The sequence below is a fragment of the Lepidochelys olivacea genome (genome assembly GCF_965140295.1).
Source record: "Lepidochelys olivacea isolate rLepOli2 genome assembly, chromosome: 7".
Classification (NCBI taxonomy): Eukaryota; Metazoa; Chordata; order Testudines; family Cheloniidae; genus Lepidochelys; species Lepidochelys olivacea.
The window spans coordinates 85,181,280-85,208,731 of record NC_140417.1 but is presented as its reverse complement, the minus strand read 5'-3'; the positions used below and the strand labels follow the sequence as shown (position 1 = coordinate 85,208,731).

The following is a 27,452-nucleotide window of genomic DNA, read 5'->3' as shown; positions in this document are numbered from 1 at the left end:
ACTGGGCCTTTAAGGTGAAGGTAGTTCAGTTTCCATGCCTGGTTAATCATTAGCTTCTCTCCTAACACCACCACTAAGGGTTCCAATGAGCGCTACAGCTATGTATTCATTTATGATATGGACACCTGTCCATTACGAAATAGATTGAGACCACCTGCTCATTTCACACAGGTCATCAAATTGCCACTCATTACTTTCATCATTACTTCAGCCAGTGGGCAGGAGATGAAAGGTTTAACTTCTTATCTCCTGAGGCATCCAACAGCAGAGCTTGGTTGTTTGCAAGAATTACAAAATACACAGTGTAGTTTGATAGCAATTAACTTGTCCTCAGACATTTCACTAAACAAATCAGCATATAAGTATGGTAATGATAATAAAGTTGCCCTAATTACCCTGACACAGTTAATAAAAAATAACAGCACTACAGCAAAATATTGCAAGAAAGCTGGTTTCATGGTACTTTAGGTTACAAAATCGCACTAGCACAATCAATGCCAATTTTGTGGATGAAGATGTAAGAAAGAGGCAGAGACAATACTTAAAATGAAAGTCCAAAAACCAACCAGAAAAATAATTGAGACTTCAGAGAAAAAAGATAAAGCAAGGACAAAAAAATCCAAGTTGCTTTTAGAGACAATCGCATGATTTATTTTGAAACTTTAGACTAAAAAAATCCAAATATTAGTCATTTATGCTCTACAGGCATCTCCAGGCTGCTGTGTTTAAGTTATGTATGTGGGTGCCATTATCTAACTTTCCCACAGTAAGTAGATGCTTGTTCACAGCATCACCTCCTCAGAGCAACCACCACTTAGGAGCAACACGTATGTTCTTTAGAGGAGCTCCAGTTCCTTATTATTTAATCCCATGTTACAAAAAATAGGCAGAGAGCGCTGTTGCTATATATGGTACACTACTTATTAGATGTTCTGGGCCTTATTTTTTGCATCCCTTGTCCTCCCCCCATCACTCCCCCTCCTCGCACCGTCAGAAATCTAGATTGTAACCCCCCCCCGCGCAGTGACCGTCTTTATTTTTGGTCTGTAAAGTGCCTTATTAGGCACCACTAGTAATCTGTATAAATAAAATAAAAGCGAGCCCTGCAAGGCACTGTTGCACCACAGGCTTGCGTGCACACGGGGTAGTGAACACGCACGTGTGTCCCAAGCATATTGCCAGCCCTACGTGCGGCTCTCCGGCGAGCTCGGCCCAGGAGACCCGAGCAGCTCGCGAGCCGGGGCTGAGTCCCCGCTGGCGCGGCCTGTGTCCAAGGGGGCGAGTCGCCCCCGGCTGTGCCCGAGGAGCGGGGGGCACAAAGCGCTGGCGGGAGCGCCACGTTCCCGCACCAGCCCGCGTAGCGGCAGCTGCCACAGGCCGCCCCCACCCCCCGGGCTGCTCCTCCCCTCACGTCCCGTCCCGCCCTTCTCGGCCGTCGGCCCCCGCCCCGGGTTTCGTGCTCCTGGCGGAGGCCGAGGGAGAAGGTGGCGGTGGAGGCGGTGGACGGAGAGAAAGCGCCCAGGCACCGGAGAAAAGAGGCGGCCGCTGCCCCCGCCCCCGCCCCCGGAGCGAGTCCAGCGCCGCCGCCTCCACCACCTCCTCCTTCAGCGTCTCTGCCCACCCCGCCACCTACCTCCCCCAGCAGCCGGGACAACGGAGCAGGGCGATGTCTTCCTCCGGCGGCCACCAGCACAGCCAGAGCCGGGCCATCCCCACCAGGACGGTGCCCATCAGCGACACCACGCAGCTACCTCATGACTATTGCACCACGCCCGGGGGGACCCTGTTTTCTACCACTCCTGGAGGTAAAGAGCACCCCCCAGTTACCCCTGCTGGCCAGGCCCAGGCCCAGGCCTCCCTCCGTACACGCACCAGGCTCCGGGCTGCAGGCAACCGCTCGGGGGTCCGCGCAACCGGCTGCGGGGAAATGTGCATGCAATTAACGGGAGGGAGAGAACAGAGATGCGGCAAAGTACGTGCAGTTAGCGTTACACAGCTGACAGTTTTAATGGGGGAGGGGGAGCGTGGAAAGCGCATGCAATTAAATGGGGGAGGGGGATTAGCAGAGAAGTACATGCGAGTAATGCTACACTGGGTGCAATTGAGGGGGAGACCGTGCGGGAAAGTGCAGATGGTGATAAGCGGACTAGGCGCGACCCCCACTTTCTCTGAAGCCCTCAGGTTTATTACTCCTTGTGCGGTGGGGACCTCGTCTATAGGGTTACCTCTTTTCTGTCGTCTTCCCCGGGATCTCAAAGCAAAGGGGTATCGGCTAGTGCTACACAGGACCGGAGGCTTTGGTGGGGAGCAGAGAGAAATAGGTGTACCAGAGATCGCTGTACAAAGCGGGGAGGAGAGCCTCTAGCACTAAAAGGGCCCTTTCCCCCCTCTGTATGTATTTGTAATGTTTGTTTTTTATTCGGAAGGAAGGATGGAGGGGAGGGAAGGAGATTGTGCTGGATCTGGAGCCTAGTTGCACTGGGCCCCAGGCTCCTTCTCCCTTTTTGGTGTGGGGCTAGCAGTGAGATATTTGTAAACAAGGCCTAGGAGTCTAGGACAAGCCCGTGTCTGTTGCACAATAAGAGAGGAGAAGTGGGGGGGGGAAATTCTCCAGCAGCTGCAGGAGGGAGAGAAACATGAACTTCACCGAGAACTCGGGACGCACCCCAGTGTGGAACCAGCCTCTGGCCGTTATCAAGGGGGCTTGGGATTCTTTTAGCTCTGACTAAAGAAATGCATCAGCCAGTGGAGGGCTCAGTTTAAGGAAGTGCTAACTTTGCACTGCAAACTAACATGGATGTAGACTGTGCAGCAATCTCCGTGTAGGCCTGTTCTTGGACAACAAGGCCTGTATAAACCTATTGATATGCCTGCTGCTCTTGTTGATTTTATTAGTAACAGAGCTAAATAGGAGTCAAGGCATAGGAGCACCAGATACCCTATTTGTATTTAAAAACTAAAGCTTAACCTTGTCATCTCCTCCAAGACAAGGCTGACTCATGAAATCATTCCTCCCCGCCACCCCAAATAAACATCAATTAACAGTAAATCCCATGATGTGTTATCTAGCCTAAACGTTGTGTGAATGGCAGAGTGCATACAGACAGGGTTCCTGAGCTAAATATTGACTCTGTTCCCCTGAGGGGGACCTCTTGGGGAAGCACTCCCAGATATTTCAGTTGGCAAAGCTGTTTTGTTATTAAATAGCCAAACAGTCATTTCACAATAGTTTTCAAAGTCGCTTTAAAAATAGTGCCCTGGTTCCTGGCTTAGATCAGTGGTAAAATATGTGGAAAGAAATTATTAGTGGAACTCTATTGTAATTTTCGTTATGGTCAAACAGGACTATAAAACAAAAATATTCAGAGATGAGAACCTGCTGTTTTTTTGCAGTATAGTTTTCCCAAAGCCCAAACCTCTTATTTCCACTTCATTTTAGGCTCAAGATTGCTTCTATTCCTCTTAAACTGGGTGTTGTTTGCCCTTTCGTTGTTACAAATTATGCAGATTATGTGAACATGTGAGTTCCACATCATTGCTCTATCCTATTTTTCTTGTGTCCCTAACTTTTCTCTGCTGGGCATGGGCAGGTTTGTATATATGTATGTTGATATCTGCTAGAGAAGCAGGCTTATCCTCCACTGTCTCTTGACTTCTTCCCTTGCTCGCTTTGCACATAGCTATAAAAATGTAAACACTAGTGTGACTTTTCTGTGGCTTCCAGAAAGTAGCAAATACAGTTCTAGTGATGTGTGTATTTTACAGGCCATGTGTAATATTGCTGCATCCTCCTGTGTAATGGACTTCCATCATTGCACTTTTTCTTCCTCCATATTAGATATTTTAAAACTTTTTCTGTCTATTAAGGTATTAAGTGGGGTCTTGATTTTGTTATGGTATTTTGTGTTGGCTGGAGGTGGATTGCCATTGAAGGTCATCTGTAAATGAAAGAAAATAACTAGATTTATTAGAAGTATGTGCAGAATGTGATAAAAAAAAGCTGGATAAAAGGGACAAAATATTAATAAATGCATGTTACCTAAATACTTGTTCTGAGTCTACTGTGGGTTGTGAAATCCCTACTTGGTGTGACATTGTAGAATGTATCGTGCTGGTGGTATCAAATCTTTAAAATATTCACAAATGATGATTTTAAAAATTTTACAAAGTGATACTCCAGTCGTTTAACCTTCTCAAAAATTGTATCAGACCTCACAGGCTTATATTAGTCTACAGTGGGGTTCTGTGTGTTAAGAGTAGGGTTGCAGGACTTTCTGTTCCTATTTTTCCTTAATTAGCCTACATTTTAGAAATTACTCTGGGGCAAGAATACCCCATGGGAGCTTCACATCTGTACTGCTGCTACCCAGAAGCACCAGAATGAAACTGAGTAGAATCTGTTTGCTGTTCCTGCTGCAGAATTATAAACAGGAGTAAGAGAGGTACAAAGGGTGTTGGATGCTGTAGAATTTGGGGTGCAGAGGAGAGCTGAGCGAGTTTGCATTGTCTTCCCTGCACACATCCCTTCTCCTACCAGCACTGCACTTTCCCAGCAGGAGCAGCAGAATGCAGTTGACTGGAATTGTTAATTTCACTTTGCTGTCATTGCTTGTGCCTTGATGGGATTATAGAGGGATCTAAGGTCCATCTTCTCAGCCTGGCATATTCAGGGAAGAAGTAACATTTAGAATGTTTTCATTGGGCGATCCCAGAATCCTACAACAAGGAAGACGCATAGTTAAATAAATATGAGGAGAGATGCACAGAAGAAATGTGAAAGGGAATGATGAATATAAAGGGTGGGAGGAGAGAAATTTTTAATTAAATCAAAGTGGGAGTGAGGGGGAAACAAAGACAGACCTCAAAAATGAACTCCCCTACCTTTTTGAATTAAAAAAGGACTAGAAAAATCCTTCCACCTCATATGGTTTCTGCAACAAGCCACATGGAATGCTGCCCTTGGTTCAGTTGTAGGTGTGACAGTTTAGTGAGTGTTTCTGAATGAGTTGTTGATCCATACTGGGAACCTAAAAGAAGAAATAATGTTAAGTGTGAGTTAATGTGCTGAATATTCTTTTATAATAATAGTTAATATTTAGGACTTCATTAAAAGTTTACAGGGTCAAATCCATGGATGCTAGACAGTACTGATGCTAAGTTATTTTTCATACAGTTCAGATTTTCTTTCCCTCCATTCAGAGTGTTCTTGATGGGTTTATTTTAAAGCAGTATTTGAATATAAAGGTTTTGAATAAATCATTGGTAGCTACATCTTGGTGCTTTTAAATGTATCACTCATGGAAATGAAGGACATATGGCACTAGCTTGAGTCCATTGCACTACAAGCAGACAGTCTGCAAACTTCTTCGTCCCACACTCTGCCAGTTAATCCAGATCTGCTTTGTCTCTGATATCCCTCTTCTAGGTCTTACAGTTGGCAGCGTCTACTCAAGTACCAAATTGTGATGTCAAAAATATCACTGGTGCCATCGCTCTGCACTTAAAACACCTTTCATCCAAGGATCTCAAAGTACATTACAAAGATAGGAAATAGGACTGTATTATTTATCTGTATTTTACAGATTGGGCCTCAGTTTTCTTATGAGGCTAAGTGACTTGCCCAGGTTTATAAGAGATAAGTGGCAGAGTCAGGTATAGAACCAACAACATCCAGTTCCCTGCTCCTGAGAATTGTTGCCTTCTGGAAAGATGCTCCCAAAATAAAGCGTCTATGTCTATCTGAATTTTTATTGATTGTTGTTGTAAGTAATGCCTAAAATCACTATAACCGAGATTAGCGGTTGAAGGAAATCTATATTTTTAATTTATTTACTTTGCACATTCTGACAGCACTTTCTGGCCAGTCTATTTAACTGTTTCCCCGTTGCTCTGTCCTCGCTGTTGTGCAAGACCCATATTTTTTTTTTTATATATTAAAAGAAAAACATGATTGTAAAACTCCTAGTATTGGTAGCTGTTAAATTTGTATTTTTTAAACTAACTTCATATTAATGGTGTCCTTTTCATAAGTGACACAGGTAAGAGTTTATCCCAGCTATCAGAAAATTAAGAGCTAGTGCAGAGCCCTCGGGAACAGAGTATTGAAGACTAACATTTGTGAGTGTGGCTGAGGACAACAGTAGGGGACAGGGAGTGTACAAAAACAGAATCCTAGTTCAGTGCTTAGGGAGCAGCAAGAGCCGGTAGAAGCTAAGGACAGGCAACACGGAATTCTGAATGACGATGCGGAGGCTATAGCTAGGATAGATCGTCCCATTTGTACAGAGTCCATTCTGTTTTCAGAAAACAGTTGCCTGTCCTTTTGAGTTCATGGTAGTGCTTTAATTTGAAAGCCACCAACTATACCTTATCACCTGTCATGGACATTGGCTGTTTTCCCACGTTGACAGAAATTCTTATAAGAAAGAGGGGGTCCTGCCTTTAATAACTTCCTTCTGTAGACAGTTTCTGGGAATGTTTTGAATTGATCCAGTGTTTAACTCTTGCCTTCAGAGGTGCCTTTACATGTGCAGTCCTGGTGAAGGGTCCCCTTAAAAATTACCAGTTCAGAAAACAGGACTGGAGGTCCCTGCGAACTACCCTCTTTCTGGGAGGGTGCCCTTGACTATTTTTTCATCGTTCTGTTAGTGGCAATTACTATTTCATGTTTCTCAGGAGGCTCCTTTGCTGCAAAGTGTGCTTTTTATTTCAGCTTATCACTGGAGTAATCTCTCAACACCCACAGTTTGAGAACAACTAAGGCACTGGGTGGTTGGTTTTTTTCTTTTTCTTTCCCCTCTTGAACGGAGGTAGGAAAATATTTTGTGGACTCCTGATGCCCCCTGAATCTAAGTAGCAAAATTTCTGAAGAATATTTCAGCTGGTTCCCTATTAGTAGTACATGAAATATTAAATAATATCTCCCAGAAGCCCTAATCAGGATCAGGACCCATTGCTCCTTCTTGTTGCTGTGCAAGGGGCGCGGGGGAGGAATAAAATAAGACTTCAGGTGTTCCTCTGCAATTCAAACACAAAGAGCTTTGGACAGGATACAAAATATCTTGTTGCAAAACAGCTGCTTCTGGGTAAGATGTCTGATGCTCCCGTGAGGTGTGGAATGACTGAGAGACGCATTGCCTAGAAAAATTCTGAGTGTAACTCTCAAACATGCAACTCTGATTAGCTTTAAACTAGCAATGCGAAGGTTGTGTTTGATCCATTTAAACGTTTATTTTTCTAAGGAACAGACTTGATTCACTCAGAGCTGCAAGTTGTTGCTCTGACTCACAGCTTCGTGCATATAATTTTAAATGCCTTTTCTTAGTTTACTTTTGTGTCTGTTCTGTACTGTTTAGTGGTCAGAAAAGGGATTACAAAATGGTTCTGTTGTGTTCATGCTCCTCATGTGTCTTTTGAGTCATCTCCGTGTACTGTCAAAACCAAGTTTATTCCTGTCAGCTCTGGAATAAAGCTGTGGCACTGCAGAAGAGAAGTGCCTTATTTTCTTCCTTCCGTCCACCAACAGGCTGTCTAGTTCTTTTCCAGAACCTGTGTGGTGAGGGATGATCTGGGACCACAGCTTGGGTTTTTTGTACACCAGGATGATCTTGCACCACTGGCAGCTGGAAAAATCTTGTTTTGACTTGAAACTGAAAAGATCTGATCATAGAAGCAACCGATAAATACTTTAAAAGTGGGACATGACGATGACTTTTCTGACTGTAGCTTCACTTCAGATTAAAAATAGTGTTCTCTGTCTTTCTGCAGTTCTAATCTTGGAGTGAAACCTTGCACTTTACATCTTCAATCCTGACAATGTAGTTTCTGCTCTTAAATGAGTGTTCTGCCTCCTTAAATAAGGTCAGCTCCCAGACTACTGCACTGGGCAGCACAGCATGGGGAGGAGGCGACCAGCCCTCTGTGGAGAAAGAAGTGGTTTGGGACTATTTAGAAAAGATGGACAAGCACAAGTCCATGGGGCCAGATGCGCTGCATCTGGGAGTGCTAAAGGAGTTGGCGGATGTGATTGCAGAGCCATTGGCCATTATCTTTGAAAACTCATGGCGATCGGGGGAGGTCCCGGACGACTGGAAAAAGGGTAATGTACTGCCCATCTTTAAAAAAGGGAAGGAGGAGAATCCGGGGAACTACAGGCCAGTCAGCCTCACCTCAGTCCCTGGAAAAATCATGGAGCAGGTCCTCAAGGAATCAATTCTCAAGCACTTAGAGGAGAGGAAAGTGATAAGGAACAGACAGCATGGATTCACCAAGGGCAAGTCATGCCTGACTAATCTAATTGCCTTCTATGACGAGATAACTGACTCTGTGAATGAAGGGAAAGCAGTGGACATGTTATTCCTTGACTTTAGCAAAGCTTTTGCCATGTTCTCCCACGGTATTCTTACCAGCAAGTTAAAGAAGTATGGGCTGGATGAATGAACTATAAGATGGATATAAAGCTGGCTAAATCGTCAGGCTCAACGGGTAGTGATCAATGGCTCCATGTCCAGTTGGCAGCCAGTATCAAGTGGAGTGCCCCAAGGGTCAGTCCTGGGGCCGGTTTTGTTCAATATCTTCATTAATGATCTGGAGGATGGCGTGGATTGCACCCTCAGCAAGATTGCAGATGACACTAAACTGGGAGGAGAGGTAGATACGCTGGAGGGTAGGGATAGGATACAGAAGGACCTAGACAAATTAGAGGATTGGGCCAAAAGAAATCTGATGAGGTTCAACAAGGACAAGTGCAGAGTCCTGCACTTAGGATGGAAGAATCCCATGCACCGCTACAGACTAGGGACCGAATGGTTAGGCAGCAGTTCTGCAGAAAAGGATCTAGGGTTACAATGGACAAGAAGCTGGATAAGAGTCAACAGTGTGCCCTTGTTGCCAAGCAGGCCAATGGCATTTTGGGCTGTATAAGTAGGGGCATTGCCAGCAGATCAAGGGATGTTTTTGTTCCCTTCTATTCAACATTGGTGAGGCCTCATCTGGAGTACTGTGTCCAGTTTTGGGCCCCACACTACAAGAAGGATGTGAAAAAATTGGAAAGCGTCCAGCGAAGGGCAACAAAAATGATTAGGGGACTGGAACACATGACTTATGAGGAGAGGCTGTGGGAACTGGGATTGTTTAGTCTGCAGAAGAGAAGAATGAAGGGGGATTTGATAGCTGCTCTCAACTACCTGAGAGGGGGGGTTCCAAGGAGGATGGATCTAGACTGTTTTCAGTGGTAGCAGATGACAGAACAAGGAGTATTGGTCTCAAGTTGCAGTGGGGGAGGTTTAGGTTGGATATTAGGAGAAACTTTTTCACTAGGAGGGTGGTGAAGCAGTGGAATGCATTACCTAGAGAGGTGGTGGAATCTCCTTCCTTTGAGGTTTTTAAGGTCAGGCTTGACAAAGCCCTGGCTGGGATGATTTAGTTCGGGTCCTATTTTGAGCAGGGGGTTGGACTAGATGACCTCCAGAGGTCCCTTCCAACCCTGATATTCTATGATTCTATGAAATTGTATCCTGTGGATGCCTACCTGTGACTGTCTGAAACTCTTACATCTAAGTGAGGCCCTGCTATTGGTTCTAGGATCTTTCTAGAGCAGGAAGCCTGCTCAGACAACAAGTTCTGAAGTGTGTGAGTAATATGTTTGATACTTGGGGTAGAAAGGCGAGAGAAATCTTGGAGAGGCATGGAGGAGGATTGGACTCTTCTTTGGGCCCAAGGAAATGCCAGTATATCCTGGTGCGGGATATTTAAACAGCTTTCCCCAGTGCTGATGCCTCTATGTTCCTAGGTTCCAGTTAATTATTGAACTTTCAGGCAGTGTTGCTGTCTTTCCTTAAACCATCAGCTGCTCAGTAGGTGTTTGAACTATAATATGTTCATTTTTCATAGAAGAGCAATCAAAGATGTTTAGTCTGTTATATCTGTGACCATCACCTCTCTTCCTTTTAACTTCTCTCATCCCAGTCCATCACGGCTATTCCTACCTCCTTCCATTTCTCTGCTGTCCCCTCTCCTTGACAGATACTACTTTTCTTTAACTCCAGGGTCTCCATTTTCAAGGCCTCTCTCTTCTTCACACCAGGGTCTTTGTTCCCTTTCCTGGACGCTCCGTCCAACTCATCAGTTTCCAGCATTGGACCTCCCCCACTTCCTCGGTTCCTGTCCCCATGCTGCTGAGTGCCTCTGGAGAAAAGTTTAACTTCCTTCACTACAGATAGATCCTCCTTGCCATCATCTCTATGACTTAATATGCCAAACAGCTTTTTTTCTTTCCTGATGGACTCCTGTACCCACAGCCCTCATGACTGCTTCACCTTGACTGTCTCTTCAAACCCACTCACCTATTGTACCTCCTTTTCAGCCCAAGTTTTTAACAATTGGTGTCAATTTTTTCTTTTTGAAAACATCTGCCATGAATTCTTGTTCCATCCCCTCCACCCCTACTCTTAATCCTGGGATCCAGCGCTGAGCTCTTTGAGGCAAGGATTATTTTTTTGTTCTGTATTTGTACAGCACCTAGCATTATGGGATCCTGTCTATAACTTGGGCTGCTAGGTGCTGTCACGTACAACGAACTGTAATGGTGTGGCCTTCACACTCTTCACTTCTCACCCCTTGACCTTAACCCCCTCAATCATCTCTCCTCTCTTGCTCATTTTTATTCAGTCTCTCATTCTCCTTTTCATCTACCTTTGTGTACAACAAAAACCAAGCCTAACTCCACACTGCCTGCTTTCCTGGCTTCCAAACTTGTTGTCATCCTTGACACACATCCCCATTTATCCTAATGTACAAGGATGCACTATTTCCAAAACCTATTGTTTTCTGTCTTTCCCTACAGCTCTGACCTTTACTATGCTTTGTTAATCTTCTGCATAGTTTCTAAGGCCAGAAGGGACCATTCTGATCACCTGGTCTGATTTACTGTGTAGCACAGGCCATAGAACTTCCCCAAAATAACTCCTAGAGCAGATCTTTTAAAAGAACATCCAATCTTGATTTTAAAAATTGTCAGTGATGGAGAATCAACCACAAACCTTGGTACATTGTTCCAGTGGTTAGTTACTCTCACAGTTAAAAATTTGTCGTCTTTTCCTTCATAAAAAGAAAAGGAGTACTTGTGGCACCTTAGAGACTAACCAATTTATTTGAGCATAAGCTTTCGTGAGCTACAGCTTGCTTCATCGGATGCATACTGTGGAAACTGCAGAAGACATTATATACACAGAGACCATGAAACAATACCTCCTCCCACCCCCCTCTCCTGCTGGTAATAGCTTATCTAAAGTGATCACTCTCCTTACAATGTGTATGATAATCAAGTTGGGCCATTTCCAGCACAAATCCAGGTTTTCTCACCCTCCACCCCCCCCACACACAAACTCACTCTCCTGCTGGTAATAGCCCATCCAAAGTGACGACTCTCTTTACAATGTGTATGATAATCAAGGTGGGCCATTTCCAGCACAAATCCAGGTTTTCTCAGCGCCCCCCCCCCCCCTTACAAAACACACACACACAAACTCACTCTCCTGCTGGTAATAGCTTATCCAAAGTGACCACTCTCCTTACAATGTGCACGATAATCAAGGTGGGCCATTTCCAGCACAAATCCAGGTCTTCTCACCCCCCCACCCCCACACACAAACTCACTCTCCTGCTGGTAATAGCTTATCCAAAGTGACCACTCTCCTTACAATGTGCACGATAATCAAGGTGGACCATTTCCAGCATAAATCCAAGTTTAACCAGAACGTCTGGGGGGAGGAAAAAACAAGGGGAAATAGGCTACCTTGCATAATGACTTAGCCACTCCCAGTCTCTATTTAAGCCTAAATTAATAGTGTCCAATTTGCAAATGAAATCCAATTCAGCAGTTTCTCGCTGGAGTCTGGATTTGAAGTTTTTGTGTTGTAAGATAGCGACCTTCATGTCTGTAATTGCGTGACCAGAGAGATTGAAGTGTTCTTTTATGAATGTTATAATTCTTGACATCTGATTTGTGTCCATTTATTCTTTTACATAGAGACTGTCCAGTTTGACCAATGTACATGGCAGAGGGGCATTGCTGGCACATGATGGCATATATCACATTGGTGGATGTGCAGGTGACCGAGCCTCTGATAGTGTGGCTGATGTTATTCGGCCCTGTGATGGTGTCCCCTGAATAGATATGTGGGCACAGTTGGCAACGGGCTTTGTTGCAAGGATAGGTTCCTGGGTTAGTGGTTCTGTTGTGTGGTATGTGGTTACTGGTGAGTATTTGCTTCAGGTTGGGGGGCTGTCGTTAGGCAAGGACTGGCCTATCTCCCAGGATTTGTGAGAGTGTTGGGTCATCTTCCAGGATAGGTTGTAGATCCTTAATAATGCGTTGGAGGGGTTTTAGTGGGGGGCTGAAGGTGACGGCTAGTGGCGTTCTGTTATTTTCTTTGTTAGGCCTGGCCTGTAGTAGGTGACTTCTGGGAACTCTTCTGGCTCTATCAATCTGTTTCTTCACTTCCGCAGGTGGGTACTGTAGTTGTAAGAATGCTTGATAGAGCTCTTGTAGGTGTTTGTCTCTGTCTGAGGGGTTGGAGCAAATGCGGTTGTATCGCAGAGCTTGGCTGTAGACGATGGATCGTGTGGTGTGGTCAGGGTGAAAGCTGGAGGCATGTAGGTAGGAATAGCGGTCAGTAGGTTTCCGGTATAGGGTGGTGTTTATGTGACCATCGTTTATTAGCACTGTAGTGTCCAGGAAGTGGATCTCTTGTGTTGACTGGACCAGGCTGAGGTTGATGGTGGGATGGAAATTGTTGAAATCATGGTGGAATTCTTTTCCATGGGTCCAGATGATGAAGATGTCATCAATATAGCGCAAGTAGAGTAGGGGCGTTAGGGGACAAGAGCTGAGGAAGCGTTAGTTCTAAATCAGCCATAAAAATGTTGGCATACTGTGGGGCCATGCGGGTACCCATAGCAGTGCCGCTGATCTGAAGGTATACATTGTCCCCAAATGTAAAATAGTTATGGGTAAGGACAAAGTCACAAAGTTCAGCCACCAGGTTAGCCGTGACATTATCGGGGATAGTGTTCTTGATGGCTTGTAGTCCATCTTTGTGTGGAATGTTGGTGTAGAGGGCTTCTACATCCATAGTGGCCAGGATGGTGTTATCTCTCTGGTCACGCAATTACAGACATGAAGGTCGCTCTCTTACAACAAAAAAACTTCAAATCCAGACTCCAGCGAGAAACTGCTGAATTGGATTTCATTTGCAAATTGGATACTATTAATTTAGGCTTAAATAGAGACTGGGAGTGGCTAAGTCATTATGTAAGGTAACCTATTTCCCCTTGTTTTTTCCTACCTCTCCCCCCCCCCGACGTTCTGGTTAAACTCTGTAAGTATCCTGTAAGTATGGCCTTCTTCTTTTTTCCCAGATGTAGATACTTTCATTTAGCCATATTAAAATGCATATTGTTTGCTTGTGTCCAGTTCACAGAGTGAACTGGATCGCTCAGTCAGTGACCTGTTCTCTTCATTATTTACCACCCCCCCAATTTTTGTCACCTGCCAACTTTATCAGTGGTGACTTCATGTTTTCTTCCAGGTCATTGATAAAGATGTTATATGGCAGGGGTGGCCAACCTGAGCCTGAGAAGGAGCCGGAATATACCAACGTACATTGCCAAAGAGCCACAGTAATACGTCAGCAGCCCCACATCAGCTCCACTCCCCTGCTGCCAGCTCCTCCCACCCACTGGCAGTCCCGCCGATGAGCACCTCCCGATCAGCTGTTTTGTGGTGTGCAGGAGGCTTGGGGGGGAGCAAGGGCATGGCAGGCTCAGGGGCGGGAAGGGGTGGAGTGGGGGCAGGGCCTGTGGCAGAGCCAGGAGTTGAGCCGTGAGCACCCCCCGGCACATTGGAAAGTTGGCGCCTGTAGCTCCAGCCCCAGTGTCGGTGCCTGTACAAGGAGCCGCATATTAACGTCTGAAGAGCCGCATGCGGCTCCAGAGCCACAGGTTGGCCACCCCTGTTGTAGCATAGAGCCAAGAACCAATGCTTGCAGGACCCCACTAAAAACAGACCCATTCAATGACAATTCCCCATTTACAGTTACATTTTGAGAACTATCAGTTAGCCAGTTTTTAATCCATTTAATGTGTGCCATGTTAATTTTATATCTTTCTAGGTTTTTTAATCAAAATGTCATGTGGTAACAAGTCAAATGCTTACAAAAGTCCAAGTATATGACATAAGTACTATGACCATTATCAACCAGACTTATAATCTCATCAAAAAAAGAGATCAAGCTAGTTTGACAGGATCTTTTCCATAAACCCATGCCGAGGGTTATTAATTACATTACCTCCTTTAGTTCTTTATTAATCAGGTTCCACATCTTGGCCGGGACCAATGTCATGTTGACAGGTCTATAATTACCTGGATCATTCCATTTACCCTTATTAAAAATTGGTACTATGTTAACTTTCTTCCAGTCTACTGGAACTTGTCCATTTTTCCAAGACTTCTTGAAAATCAACATTAACAGTTCAGCGAGCTACTCAGACAGCTCTGTCAAAACTCTTGGACACAGGTTATCTGGACCTGCTGACTTAAAACTGTTTAGCTTCTGCTTAACATTATCCAGAGATACTCGTAGAATGGAATGAGTGTTATCACCGTATTATGAGAAATATTTCTTCAACACTTCTGCCTTTTCTGCATTATTATTGATAATTCTATCATTTCCATCTAGAAATGGGCCAGTAACATTGTCAGTATTCTTTTTGTTCCTAATATATGTATTCAACTCATTATTGTCCTTAAATCTGTTGGCCATAGATTTCTCTTTGTGTCCCTTGGCTTCCCTTATCAGTTTTCTACAATTCCTAACTTCTGATTTATATTCATTACCATCAGCTTCTGCTTTCTTCCATTTGTTATTTTTTACAGCTACCTTTGCTTCCTCTCTAAACTAGGTTGTTTTTTAACCAGCACAGCCTTCTTCCTCCAGTTGTGGGATTGTAGCTTATTGGGCAGTAAGTAAGGTGGTGTTAAATGATTCCCAATTACATTCACATTTTTCTGATTAAATTACTCCTCTCAGCTGATTTGGCTCATAATTATTTTCAGCTTTGTGAAATTGGCCTTATTGAAGCACCGTGTGAGTGAGACTTGGAAACAGGTAATGCCATTTTTGACATAGAATGCTACTCCCCATCCCCTTTCACTCACTCGATCCTTTCTAAATGGGCTCAGTACAGGTAATCGTACCAGTGGGAAGCAGTCCACATCACAAAACTGTCACCATGATTAACGCTCATCGATACAGAGGCCAGCAAGGGTGACAACTAGTATCTCATTGTACAGCTTGATACAACTGTCCTTTCCCCTAATCCCCTAGAAGTCCCACCAGGTTACACTGGGAGCACTTTGGAGAGGATACTTGCATTATCCTGTCCATGTCATCTGAGACTATGGATAAATAGAAGACTTCAGTGTCCAGAGCTGTCAGTTTCCTTTCACAAACACTGCATTAATAACAACAAAAAAGTTGTAAAAGTTAAGGATGGTCAATAAGTCTGGTTTGGACTTCGTTGCGTCTATAATGTTAAACTGAAGCGAGTCTACTTACGTTTATTTGGTGTTTATAAGGTGGGGAAATATGGAATGTTGATATTTGTTGTACAGTTTGAGAGAACACTGAACAGTTTGAAATGAAGTTGCCCAGCAGTTCCTTGCCTTTATTACTTCCTTAGGTAACAGAACAAGACTGAAATGTGGAGTGGGGGGAGAGAGAGTTGTTATTAAATAGGACTGGTTTCAAGTTAAGACTTTTTTTTTGTATCCTTTCATTTTGAGGGCACCATGAGTTGGCTCAAGGGTGGATTCTCCAGTGCTGGACATAGTTCTGACTTGAGAGCACCTGAATGTAGGGTGTTGGGGCTTTCTTTCCTATATGGTCTGGTGACATGCATTTAATCGGTGCCTCTTTAGGATTGCAGGAGTGGGGGAAAACTGGCTTTTGAACAGAGTTAAAAGGCAGTGCCATTGTGTAAATAGAGCAACAGGAAGTGATTGGAGTTGACATATCCTCTCCCAAGCCCAAATGCTGCTTTTCATTTCTTTTCATTTTACCAGCCTAGAGAATGGGACTCCAAGTGGTTCCTTCGTCTAAACTAGGGGTGGGCAAACTACAGCTCAGGGGCTGCATCCAGCCCTCCAGATGTTTTAATCCGGCCCTCGAGCTCCCGCTGGGGAGCAGGGTCCGGGGCTTGGCCCGCTCCAGCCAGGGAGTGAAGTTGGGCTTGCCCCACTCTGCGTGGCTCCCAGAGGCAGCGGCATGTCTCCTTCCAGCTTTTACACATGCGGGCAGCCAGGAGGCTCTGCGCGCGCTGCCCCCGCAGCTCCCATTGGCCAGGAACCGCGGCCAATGGGAGTTGCAGGGGTGGTGTCTGCAGACAGGGCGGCGCACAGAGCTGCCTGGCGATGCCTCTACAAAGGAGCCGGAGGGGGGGACATGCCGCTCCTTCCAGGAGCTGCTTGACGTAAGCACCACCCAGACTCTGCACCCCTGATCCCCCTCAGTCCCAGCTCGGAGCACCCTCTTGCACCCTGAACTCGTCATTTCTGGCCCCACCCCAGAGCCTGCACCCCCAGCCAGAGCCCTCAGCCCCTCCCACACCCCAACCCCCATTTTGTGAGCATTCGTGGCCCACCATACAATTTCCATAGCCAGATGTGGCCCTCAGGCCAAAAAGTTTGCCCACCTAAAGCCTGCTCACGTTGACACGTCATTATCAACTCACGTTCTGTATATATTCTTACATGCTGATTTTTCTCCTTTTGTCTGACTGTGTGCTAGGTACCCGAATCATCTACGACCGTAAGTTTCTGTTGGATCGCCGCAATTCCCCCATGGCTCAGACCCCACCATGCCATCTCCCAAATATTCCAGGAGTTACCAGTCCTGGTACCATGGTTGAGGATTCCAAAGTGGAAATAAACAATCTGAACAATCATGACAGGAAGACTGCAATGGGTAAGAGAGACTGGGTGATGGTAGTGGTTGATACTCTGGTTAACTTCTTTATAGCTCCCTTATTTTTGACTTTAGCAGATCTTGTGCTCAGATATCAGTGATGGGCTCGTTATATATAAATACCTGCAGCCTGAAATTTAGTATGTACAGTAGGTTTCCTTTTTCAGAGTGATTTTTTTTCCCCCCATAGTAGTTCAGTAATTGTTGCTTAAGTCTCAGGGAAAGTAAAAAAGACTCGTCTGGTTTCAGAAATATTTAACATACATATGGCTTCATTTTCCTCTTCCCCTTCCCCCCCATGAAGCTTTGCACCCTGAATCCGTCATATGAAATAATACGTTTAGAGGGGTTTTGTATATCTGTTAGGGATGTAAAATGTTAACGGGTTAACCAGTAGGCATTAGGCTTACCAGTTAATGGACCTTAACTGTTAATCCACACACCGCCGGCTGGACCACGGCTGTGCTGGCCAGATCCTGGCTGTGCAGCACCACACATTGCGCCCGGTCCCACCCCACCAGCCAGCCGACGACCCAGCGCCTGTCTCACTGCCCAGAGCAACCCCAGCCCTTCTCCCTTTAATTGGTTAACCTTTTAAATGATATTTACATTCCTAATAGCTGTAAGAACTTTATACTGCCATCCATTGCTCCTAAGCATCTTCCATAGAAAATTGCTAGCCATAGTGAAGTCCCTAGTGGACTTCATAAAGTTTTTGGTATTCCTCCCTCTTTTGGGAAAAATTTGTTTGGGGGGGGGGTGTTTTTGTTTGTTGGGTCAGGATTGATTGATTTTTGAAGCAGGGAGCATTTGGGTAGATGAGAGTGCCAATGTGCAGGCCATTCTTGCCATGGTAGAAAAGCTTTTATAAAAAATGCAGAAAGCACATTTGAAGATCAAAAACTCCTATGTGTACAGGGGTGTGATTAAACAGGTAACTGTTTCCTGCTGTATCATATCTACCCATAGACAATGGACCACTGGGTGGCTTTCAGACTATCTTTTTTTAAAATCAGATGTGGGTAGCAAGAGTCAATGCTTGTAACTTCAAGGGGACAAAGTATCTTTTGCAGTAATACAGCTCTTTACGTGTTCATAGGACTGTACATGCATTAATTAATATTTAGCAATAACTAGGACATTTGTATTGAAGTCAAGGCTGTTACTGAGCTTCATAGGGCCTTTTACAAATAAAGAACATAAAATAAATTGACAAAAATTTGTGACATTTTGGTGATTTTTTTTTTTAAAGGCTGCCAACTTAAACTAAAGATTACTGAGACAGGGCTGTCCACTCTGTCCTTAATGCACACTGCAAGTGATTGCAGCATTTCCCAAGAAGAGCATGTTCTTCCATAATGGATTATCTAATTTGCCCTATCTGCTGTGCAAGGTTAATTATGGGAATGAAATCTTCCATTATATTATTTACCAGAAGTTATATTAGGAAATAGGGTTGGGAGGTATGTAGGGATTGTCTTTCCTCTTGAGGGCTTTCTGAGATCTCCCTCTAATGCTGCTCTCCTTTTTCTGTTGCCAGGGGATGATGCTCAGTTTGAGATGGACATCTGATTACCCCAGAGCATAACCATGGAGAAGCAGCAATTCCTGATACCTGTACATACTCGATTCTGCTAATAGGATCAGTAACTGAAAGGTGGAAGAGGCAGCGGTAGCAGCAGTCTCCATCAGACTCCCCACCTCATCTTCCAAGTGCCAAAGGATAAGAAGACTAGCTCCCCAACCCTGCTCCCCCCCCCCTTTTTTTTTTAACTCCCATTTCCCTGCTCTGTGACTGAATGGATGCCCTTGTCAAATTATACAGAGCTGAGGAACACTCCAAGTGGAACCTTGGCATCTCGCACTTTAGAGGCACCCTGTCAAACCATACACAAGTGAGAACGTACCTCCATCACCAATTGGATATTTATTGCAAACAGCAAAGGGGCCAGGGACTAGTGGATTTATGCTCAGTGGAGATGGCATTTTCCCTGTTCCCCTCCCTTCAGCCTGATCCCAGCTCACAAAGGGCTTATGTGTGCACAGCAAGTAACCAGTTGTAATATGGTGTCTCAAATACTTGCAATCACTCGCATTTTAGAAACTGCAAGGAATAGTGGGAGACAGGTAAGAGTCTCTGCTCAGTCTGAGTTGCTTTTCCTCAGTGGCCAGAGCACTCACTTGAGTAACTCTGGGGGAACCTGGGTACTAGTCCCACTTGTGACCTGTCTCCATGACTCTGTGTGCCCTGCAGTGTAACATGTTCTCTTCTGGAGAAGCATAACCTTAATTCATTTGCTCCTGTACCTCCTTGGTTTCTATCCTGCTGCCAAACTTCTTTTTGATACTACTTCTTAATGTTGTGTGTATTTAGAGGAAGCTATTCAGTTCATTATACTGCTGATTCCTCCTCTTCCTTTCTTTCCATCCCAAAGGAATGCCACCCAGAACTTCTCACTTTCGGAAACTTAACCCTTTATTCCCTGAGTACTTTGAGTGAGTTCATCAATGCGAAATCAAAACTTTTTTTTTTCTGGGATATGGGGGATGGGTATCTTATATTATCCTCAGGACTTCCTCCATTTTTGCCCTTTTGCCCTTGTTAGTGTCTCCTGATTTCTTTGCTGGTTCACCCTGTAGACTGTTGTATTGAAGGTACTGCAGTAATGGTTAATTTCCAACATCCCCCATCTCTCTTGCATTAGGAGGAGTGTTTTTCCCCACTAACAGTTTTAATGAATATACTTATTAAATGTTTATAGTTTCAATTTTAAGACCTCCCATCTGAAGGGAAAAAGCAAATGTCATCGCTTCTCATCTTACACCATCCTTCCATTCATAGTTCACTGTGCTCCTGTCATTCACTGACTCCATTACTTTTCCTCCAAGTTGTTGGCAACTTTTATGTTCACTGCTGGGGTGTATATTGGCTGACTTGTAAAAGTGAACATTCACCTGTGTGGGTCATTTTTGGTTCCACACTGTCCAGGGCTGCTTCTGTCCATATCTTGCCAAAGGGATTAGCTGGACTACTGTGGATTTTGACACGAATGTGGTGCTTCTGGCCAATTCCTGTCTGCCCTTGCCACTTGAAAGTTCTTGACGGGTTTGATTTAGTTTGCTGAGGGCATTGCTCAAACTGTAGCTGGACTTGTTTCCCATTGCCCCGCTAGCTGGGAGACTGTGTATCTGACATGTGAGTCAGAAATTTACACAGCTCAGTTATAAATTGGAAAAGACCCTGTTTTCTCTTTTGGTATGCAAAAGGGGCACTTTCCTGGTAAAATATTTCTTTGGGGAAGGAAGGTTTCCTGAAAAACTCTTATTTTTCCCTCTTCCCTTCAACATGTAAATAACACAGGAACAAAAACCCTTTGTAATGTTTGATCTCACACTAAAGAGTCTATTCCTGAATCTGGGAAATGCAGTGTTTCCTTAAAGCTTGGTGATGGCCAGAGAAGTGACTAAAACTACATCTCTATGTTCTGTATTTATTCTCTGGCATTATGCCACCTCTGTTTAGTATGAAGGATGCTATAGAAAGCTCAGTTTTACTTTGTGTCTCCCAGATCCAATTTGTTCAGTTCAGATATTTATAAAGTGCACTGCGAGTTCCTCCTCATGTAGGAAACAGTTTGACCTTTTTTTTTTTTTTCTTTTTCCTTTCCCATTCTGCTTCATGCATCATCACTAACAATAGTTTCTGGAATTTAGCAGGCAGTTTTGTTGATGAGGCAGAACAGAATCCAGATTTGCTCTGTAGTGCTGATAATAGTAAAAACTTGGGTTTGTCAGTGAACTAAGCAGAGTTGATTTGGGAGAAACAGGAAGAAGAAATGGGCAGTGACAAGGTATTATTAGTCACTTTGCTCATCATAATGATACGTTTTGTTTTGTTCGTAACTTCTAAACTTTTCAAAGCACTACCCGGGGTTCAGCTATTTGACTCTTTTATAACAAGAATTGTGCAGCTAAAATCCTGTTGCAAAACTGAAAATTTATCCTTAAGTGTACGGTGCACCAAGAGCTTCCATTATGCAACAATCCTCTTAGCTGTCAGCCGGAGAAATCATTCTGACTGCTGTCAACTTGAGATGTATTTTTTAATTTTTTTTTTAAATACCCAAGGCAAGAAACAAGCATCCAGAGAGGAAAGATGGTCTGGTGGTTGAGGCATTGGAGTAGGATTAGGAAAATCTGGGGTTTGTTTCTGGCACTGCCACGGTATTCCTGTGTGACCTTGGGCAAATGACTTAGTCTCTTTGTGCTTTAGTTTCCCATCTATAAAATAGGGATAACAGCACTTTCCCATATCACAAGGGTGTTGTGAGGATAAATTCATTAGTATTTGAGAGACTGTCAGATACATTTTTATGCTTTCCTATAACCCCTATTTGCATTGTATGTTTTTAAAAAAGCACAGGAGGATGTCATGAAAGTGGAGATCGTGTTAAAAGCACCAGCATTTTGTGCAGTGATGGGTCTCTACTGTCTTGTGCTTTATCTCTTCTCCCCCCACCCAGCTCCCCTGGACATGCCATGGTGCCATGAAAAATGATGACTGAATAAAAATAGTGCACTCAACAAACTTTCTCACTTTGCTAGTCAGTTTGGATAGAGTTCTCACCTATTTTGGTCAGTGCAGTGTCCTGTAACCTTAATGCCCTGTAAGAAGCAATTCCACACAGTCACACTCCCACACTCTCACTTTCAGTCTGAATTTAGATTTTGATTAAAATCTGCATTTCTGTGCCTCCTGCTGCTGATTGCTCTCTTTGGCCATCAGTTGCATCTGTGACTCCAGCAGTGTGGGGTGGAACCTAACGTACCTTCCACCTTGGTGTCATCCTAGTTGAACAATCAAAATCTGAATTCAGTTGTTTGCCATTTAAAATGGCACCATCAGGTTAAAAACAATTTATTTTAAACATGTCGTGTCTTGTTTGTTAATAAAACCAATACAAAATATAATTAATGTATTTTTATCCATTAATAATTCTTGTTTACTATTTCCACTACACTTAGCTTTGGAACATAAGAACGGCCATTCTACGCCAGACCAAAGGTCCATCTAGCTCAAATATCCTATCTTCTGACAGTGGCCAGTGCCAGGTGCCCCAGAGGGAATGAACAGAACAGATAATCATCAAGTGATCCATCCCCTGTTGCTCATTCCCAGTTTCTGGCAAACAAAAGCTAGGGCCACCATTGCTGCCCATCCTGGCTAATAGCCATTTATAGACCTATCCTCCATGAACTTATCTAGTTCTTTTTTGAACCCCGTTATAGTCTTGGCCTTCAAAATATCCTCTGGCAAGAAGTTCCACAGGCTGACTGTCCATTGTATGAAGAAATACTTCTGTTTGTTTTAAACCTGCTGCCTATTAATTTCATTTGGTGACCCCTAGTTCTTGTGTTATGAGAAGGATTAAATAACACTTCCGTATTTACTTTCTCCAGTGAAAGTGGACAATGAAAATATTCAGTTATTTTATGGTTCTTAAGCACCACAACCACAACGCAGGGTAACATGTAAATCCAATCTAAATGCTCTGTTTGTTAAAACTGAAGGAAAGGTGATGATGAAAATGTTCAGTTTTGTAAATTCTTTATTTTATTAAACCTAAATTTTGCACTTACATTTTTGTGTCCCAGAAATTACAGGTCAGATCTTTCCGTGCATTGGGGCAGCTTTGTATCACTCCATCAGTGCCCTTTTTAACCAGTTTTAGGCTGCTTCAGGATTCTCCATGCATAGTGAGGTCCTTGGGTAGTGCAGAGCCATCATAGCAGTTCCTACACTCGCCCCCTCCCCCCCTTTGCATTCAGCACAGGGGGTGAAGTTAAGGTAACCCTTGGCTCCTGTATTGGCCCCTTGATAGCTAAAACAAGTTAGAGTAGCCCTTAGACTGCTCTAATTTGTGCTTTGGGACTAGCTCAGAGATTGGGGAAACAGCTCCCTCTTACCTAATATGATCAGCTTTAATCCTTATTTTTAACCATTAAAACATAGGGCCTGGATGATGCACTGGGTTACTGCAGGAACCTATTCACCTTCAGGGACCTGGGTTCGGATTCTGTCTCTGACCATAAGTAAAAATGAATCTAGCAGGTTCATCCTAATTCCTACTACTCCACTTCATAAAACTGCAACCCAGTAGCTTGGTTTATGCTAAGGGAATTCCAACCACTTGTCAGTTTGGCTGGAGCTGTCATGTAGATTAGACTCCAGGTGCCCTGAACCATTTTTACTGAATTCATTTCACAACCTGCAGAACACTTTTTTCTTTTTTTTTAAACCAGTTCAGTGAACAAACAGTTCAAACTGTCTGGGGCCTGGTCTACCTTACGGCTCCAACTGGCTTCAAAATCGGTTAGCTGAACTAGTTTTAAAACCAGTTAAGCTTTTTGGGAAAACTTGCCCAGCATAGATCAGACCAGTCTGGGATGATGGGCGGCTGCTGCTCAGGAGAGAGAGAGGATGAAACTACTGAGGGGGGATAGCGGCAGAGCTGCCTGAAGGCAAACTAACAGTCTCACTCTGTGCCTGGCTCTAGCTAGGGCTCTTTGTCTCCCTTCCATGAGTATCAAATTTTGACACATTTTTTTTTAAAACCAAGATGGAGATGGATGTACTGTTACTGCATCCTTCCCTCCAGGACTGCTATGGGCACACGTGGATGGTGATAGAAAATGCTTTAAGATGTCTGCCTGCCTTGGTTTCATTAGCCTTAGCCTTTTCCATTGGGGCATTGTTCCTCAGCAGCACCAGGCCCAGAGCCAGCCCTGCCCCTAAACACTCCTTGCCTTGAGAAAAATCACACCTTTCAAAACCAAACAAAAAAACCCTCTTGCCTCTCAAATGACCCACTGTCCTGGCTGGCATGACCAATTTTCCCATTAGCTTTGCTTTGGTCCTTCTCCATGCTGATTTTTATTTTGAAGGGGGTTTAAATACTGTGTTTTCTTTTTAAAATGAATTAAACTGAACAATAACACAGGGAACTCAAAGATGCAGTGTTGCCTGTTTAGACTTGATTAGGTTTAAATTCATTTCATCTTTACTCTGAGGAAGGCGTGCAGAGCTTTGAAAGAAGGATCACAACTTATGTAAGATGACTCCTATTGATTGATGTAGAATAATAGTGACTTATGCTATATAGAAAGAAACCTGCAGTGAACCTTCACATCTGACAATGACAGTCATCTCACCTTGATTTTCTGTGTAACCATTGTCAGTTTTTCCTGATTTTGAGTTTTATGCTTTTAGTGAAAGCCCAGGCTCTAATCCTGCACAGCACCGATCGCTGTGCTGGTGTGAAACCCCACTGAAGTCAGTGGGGCTCTGCACAGGTGCTGGAGTCTGTTAAGAGAACGGATTGCAGAAGAGGGTCCATCTACAGCATGGGATGGGGAAGGGTTTCTCCAGGGAGTTTTGTTTCCTAGAGGGAGGTTAAGGTGTGACATTAAATCCAAAACAATCTGTTAAATCTTCTTGCAAATAGTATCATGTAGCTATTTTTGATGCTGGTTCATGTGCTGAATTGACTACACTGAAAACAGCATTCCTCTCTGTGTCTGAGTAAAGGTCCACTTCTGAAAATACTTGTTAGCTGATTTACAGTGCCAAGAGCTATGGGACAATTACCAATAAGCCTTTGTCACAAGTGTCCAGGGTGTACAAAGCTTTAAAAAAGTGGTAGTTTCCTTTTTAAGCTTTGGTATTGGCAATTGAGCACCTTTGTGACAGTCCTAATGCATGCTTCCATTTTGAATTAACTCTGCTTAATCATCTAATTGTTCAGTCTGTGTATACAGTAATTCTCCTCTGGACCTGTGTGCCAGTTCTCTGAAACTGACCTTGGGGAGAGGAGGGAAGGATAAAATAGCTTCCAGTTACACCCTGCCCAGTGGGTTTCTATTTTGCAATGAGCATTCTCCTTTCATCTCTAGATATTAGGAGTCAAATGTGGTTTAGTTTTCAAATGAAATGAGTTGTTGGTATCAACCCCATGCCTGGTGGCTGTTTTGGGCTTCTGCACTTTGTATGACTGGCAGTATGTGCTGGGAAGCAGCCAGAAGTGCTACTGGTCACACACTTATTCTTCTTATAAATCAGGTGTATTAACAGATGTGTGGGAAGCTTGCTCAGCACTTTCCTGCACTCAGCCTTCTGTGTCTCTCTCATGTCTATTTGCTGTTAAACATATCCTCATTTCTACCATGAACAGAAAATGTGCCAGGTGGCATGGAGCGCAGCTCATCTTTCTTTCTCCCCTCCCTAGCAGTCTATCAGCTGAAAAAATCCCAAATTTTTGGTACCTTGACCATTTGCATTCAGGTTCCATCATTTAGAGTCAGCACCACTGGGCTTCTTTCCATGCTGTTGAAAAGACAAATGTAATTCTTGCATGTGGGTTCCTTGTGGTATAATACTTTAAGGTCACCAGTTTTGCCATCAGAGGGCACTGTGATCCTCCCTAGGCTGCTATCATCTTGCACGTGGAATTGACTCTGTCCTTAAGGAAAACACATTCCTCATAATTGTCTTTGTCTTGTTTAATTTTTCCCAGTCTCTATATTCATATCTAGGAAACCTCTACATGACCCCAGAACACATGGGCTTTTTGTTGACATCTAGAATCCAGTCACTGAGACAAACAACAAAATCCAAACATCTGGTTGGGAAAGAGTTAACCACTGTTCTTAGCTAAAGAAAGGAGTACTGCATCTTTGCAGGGACACTGTCATTCTGTATGTGTTTAATTTCATTTTTCACTTGTATTTCCGAACTATTTACCTTGTAAATTTTAACTGGTAACTTTCCCTTCCCCACCCCCAAAACTTGATGGTCTTGTTGATGTAAATCAGCCTGGGAGTGTGGGGGGGTGTCTTGTCTGGGTTCACCACCATTCTCCTCCCATTGCACCTTCCCTTTTAGAGCTAATATTGCTCTTCCACAATTCCTAGTGCCTGTTCTTTGTTAATAATACTGCCCCTGGCTACATTTGAAAAATACCACTTTATGACAAATCAGTATTTTCCCCATGATCTAAACTCAAATGTAGTTTTGTAGTGGCACTCATTTGGCATCAAAGATGCAGGGCTTGCCTCTTTTTTGATAACTGATTTTTATATGAATGTTTCACTCAGATTGTTGCAGCATCTAGTTTTCAGTGACCCCCTTCTATCTATTCTTTCCCCTAGTTGTCCATCTAGGGAAAACAGCCCCTTCCTCTGAACTCATGCCGGAGGTTTTTGTAATGCCTTTTGGTAGGGAGGGAGTGATGTAGTATATGTGGGGACTCTTGTAAAGCTCAACAGCACACCTCTCAAATCGCCCCTTCAAACTAAATTCACCCCTCATTCCACGTGAGCATGGAATGTGTTTTCTTTTGTTCTTGTACATTAATCTAAGAAATTCTGAATAATAAAATTGAGATTATAGAAAGAAATACTTATTACACAGCATTATTTTAAGATGCTTGTCCTATGCCTCCGTCATTGTGACTTAATCCCACATAGAACGTTTGGCAGGTTGAGAAGTATGCTCTGATAACTTATCTGGCAAAATTGGTTGGCTATTCATTAAGTGAGAAATCTCCACTGGGGGGCAGGAGCAGAATGTGTGCAAATATAAATGTGTGGGTAGGTAGATGTTCATAATCCACACACAAATATATAAAAATAAATATATTTTACTTAAAATCGCAGGAAGTGTTGTTGGATTCTTTGAAAGATGAAGCAGCACAAGGAAGACTAACTTTGCTAAGTACAAAGGGCAAACAGTGGATGTGTGAAGCCTCAGTTCTAGCAGAGTGATTCTTCCTACAAAACTGCTCTAAAAACCAAAATCCAAGGATTTAACTGACCTAAAACAGGAGCCAAGAGGAACATACAGCAGGAGTGAACTTTAACCATTTTGTTAATCACACCAGGAGTGAAAAAAGGGCAGTGAGCACCTTGGTCCCTACTGACTGGGAATAAAACATCCTGCTTCCCATGTCCATATCTGCATCACTGCAAGATGGTGACCCAGTGCCTTTCTTCACCTCAGATAGGAAAACTGTTTGCATCATTGTGAAACAGCTTAGCTGAGTTGTGAAGGTGTCTTGAGAGCATAGAGGACAGTACCAATCTTATGACAATTCATGGGTGTCTGACATATTTATAAACTCACTGTTCTTAAAGTCTTTATAAATTTTAAAAAGTCCCATTGACACTTTCTTCTTTTCTCCCTTTCCTACCCCATCCCCTTTCAATTTTAAATGTGATTTTGGCTGAAAAGCAGAGACTGCTTGAAAAGTCATTGGGCAACTTCTGTACAATTCAGTTTTTACTGTTCTTGAAACAAACAGGTGTTTGGAAAAAAAAGCTCTCACCAATGGTTGCTGTTATGAGATCAATAAAGATCTTGATTATATTAAA

At 43.6% G+C, this 27,452-nt stretch overlaps 2 protein-coding genes across 3 annotated transcripts in view; one reads left to right on the top strand and one right to left on the bottom strand.

Moving 5' to 3' along the window:
• LRRC20 (leucine rich repeat containing 20) overlaps window positions 1–2,373 on the bottom strand; it is a 113,944-nt gene extending 111,571 nt beyond the window's left edge. Inside the window, exon 1 of one of the 2 annotated variants that reach the window (XM_084634351.1) lies at window positions 1,873–2,373. In XM_084634351.1, the coding sequence (XP_084490477.1) occupies window positions 1,873–2,076 (204 nt within the window). In that variant the 5' untranslated portion in view covers window positions 2,077–2,373. Of the gene's footprint in view, window positions 1–1,633; window positions 1,718–1,872 lie in introns of those variants that run through there. The other variant, XM_084634353.1, reaches the window with a different exon arrangement.
• Window positions 1,667–27,452, top strand: EIF4EBP2 (eukaryotic translation initiation factor 4E binding protein 2; the record flags this gene model as incomplete). The annotated part of the gene is made up of 3 exons (XM_084634354.1): window positions 1,667–1,805; window positions 16,848–17,024; window positions 18,565–27,452. The coding sequence occupies 3 exons, from the start codon at window positions 1,667–1,669 to the stop codon at window positions 18,594–18,596; spliced, it is 348 nt and encodes a 115-aa protein (XP_084490480.1). The 3' UTR covers window positions 18,597–27,452.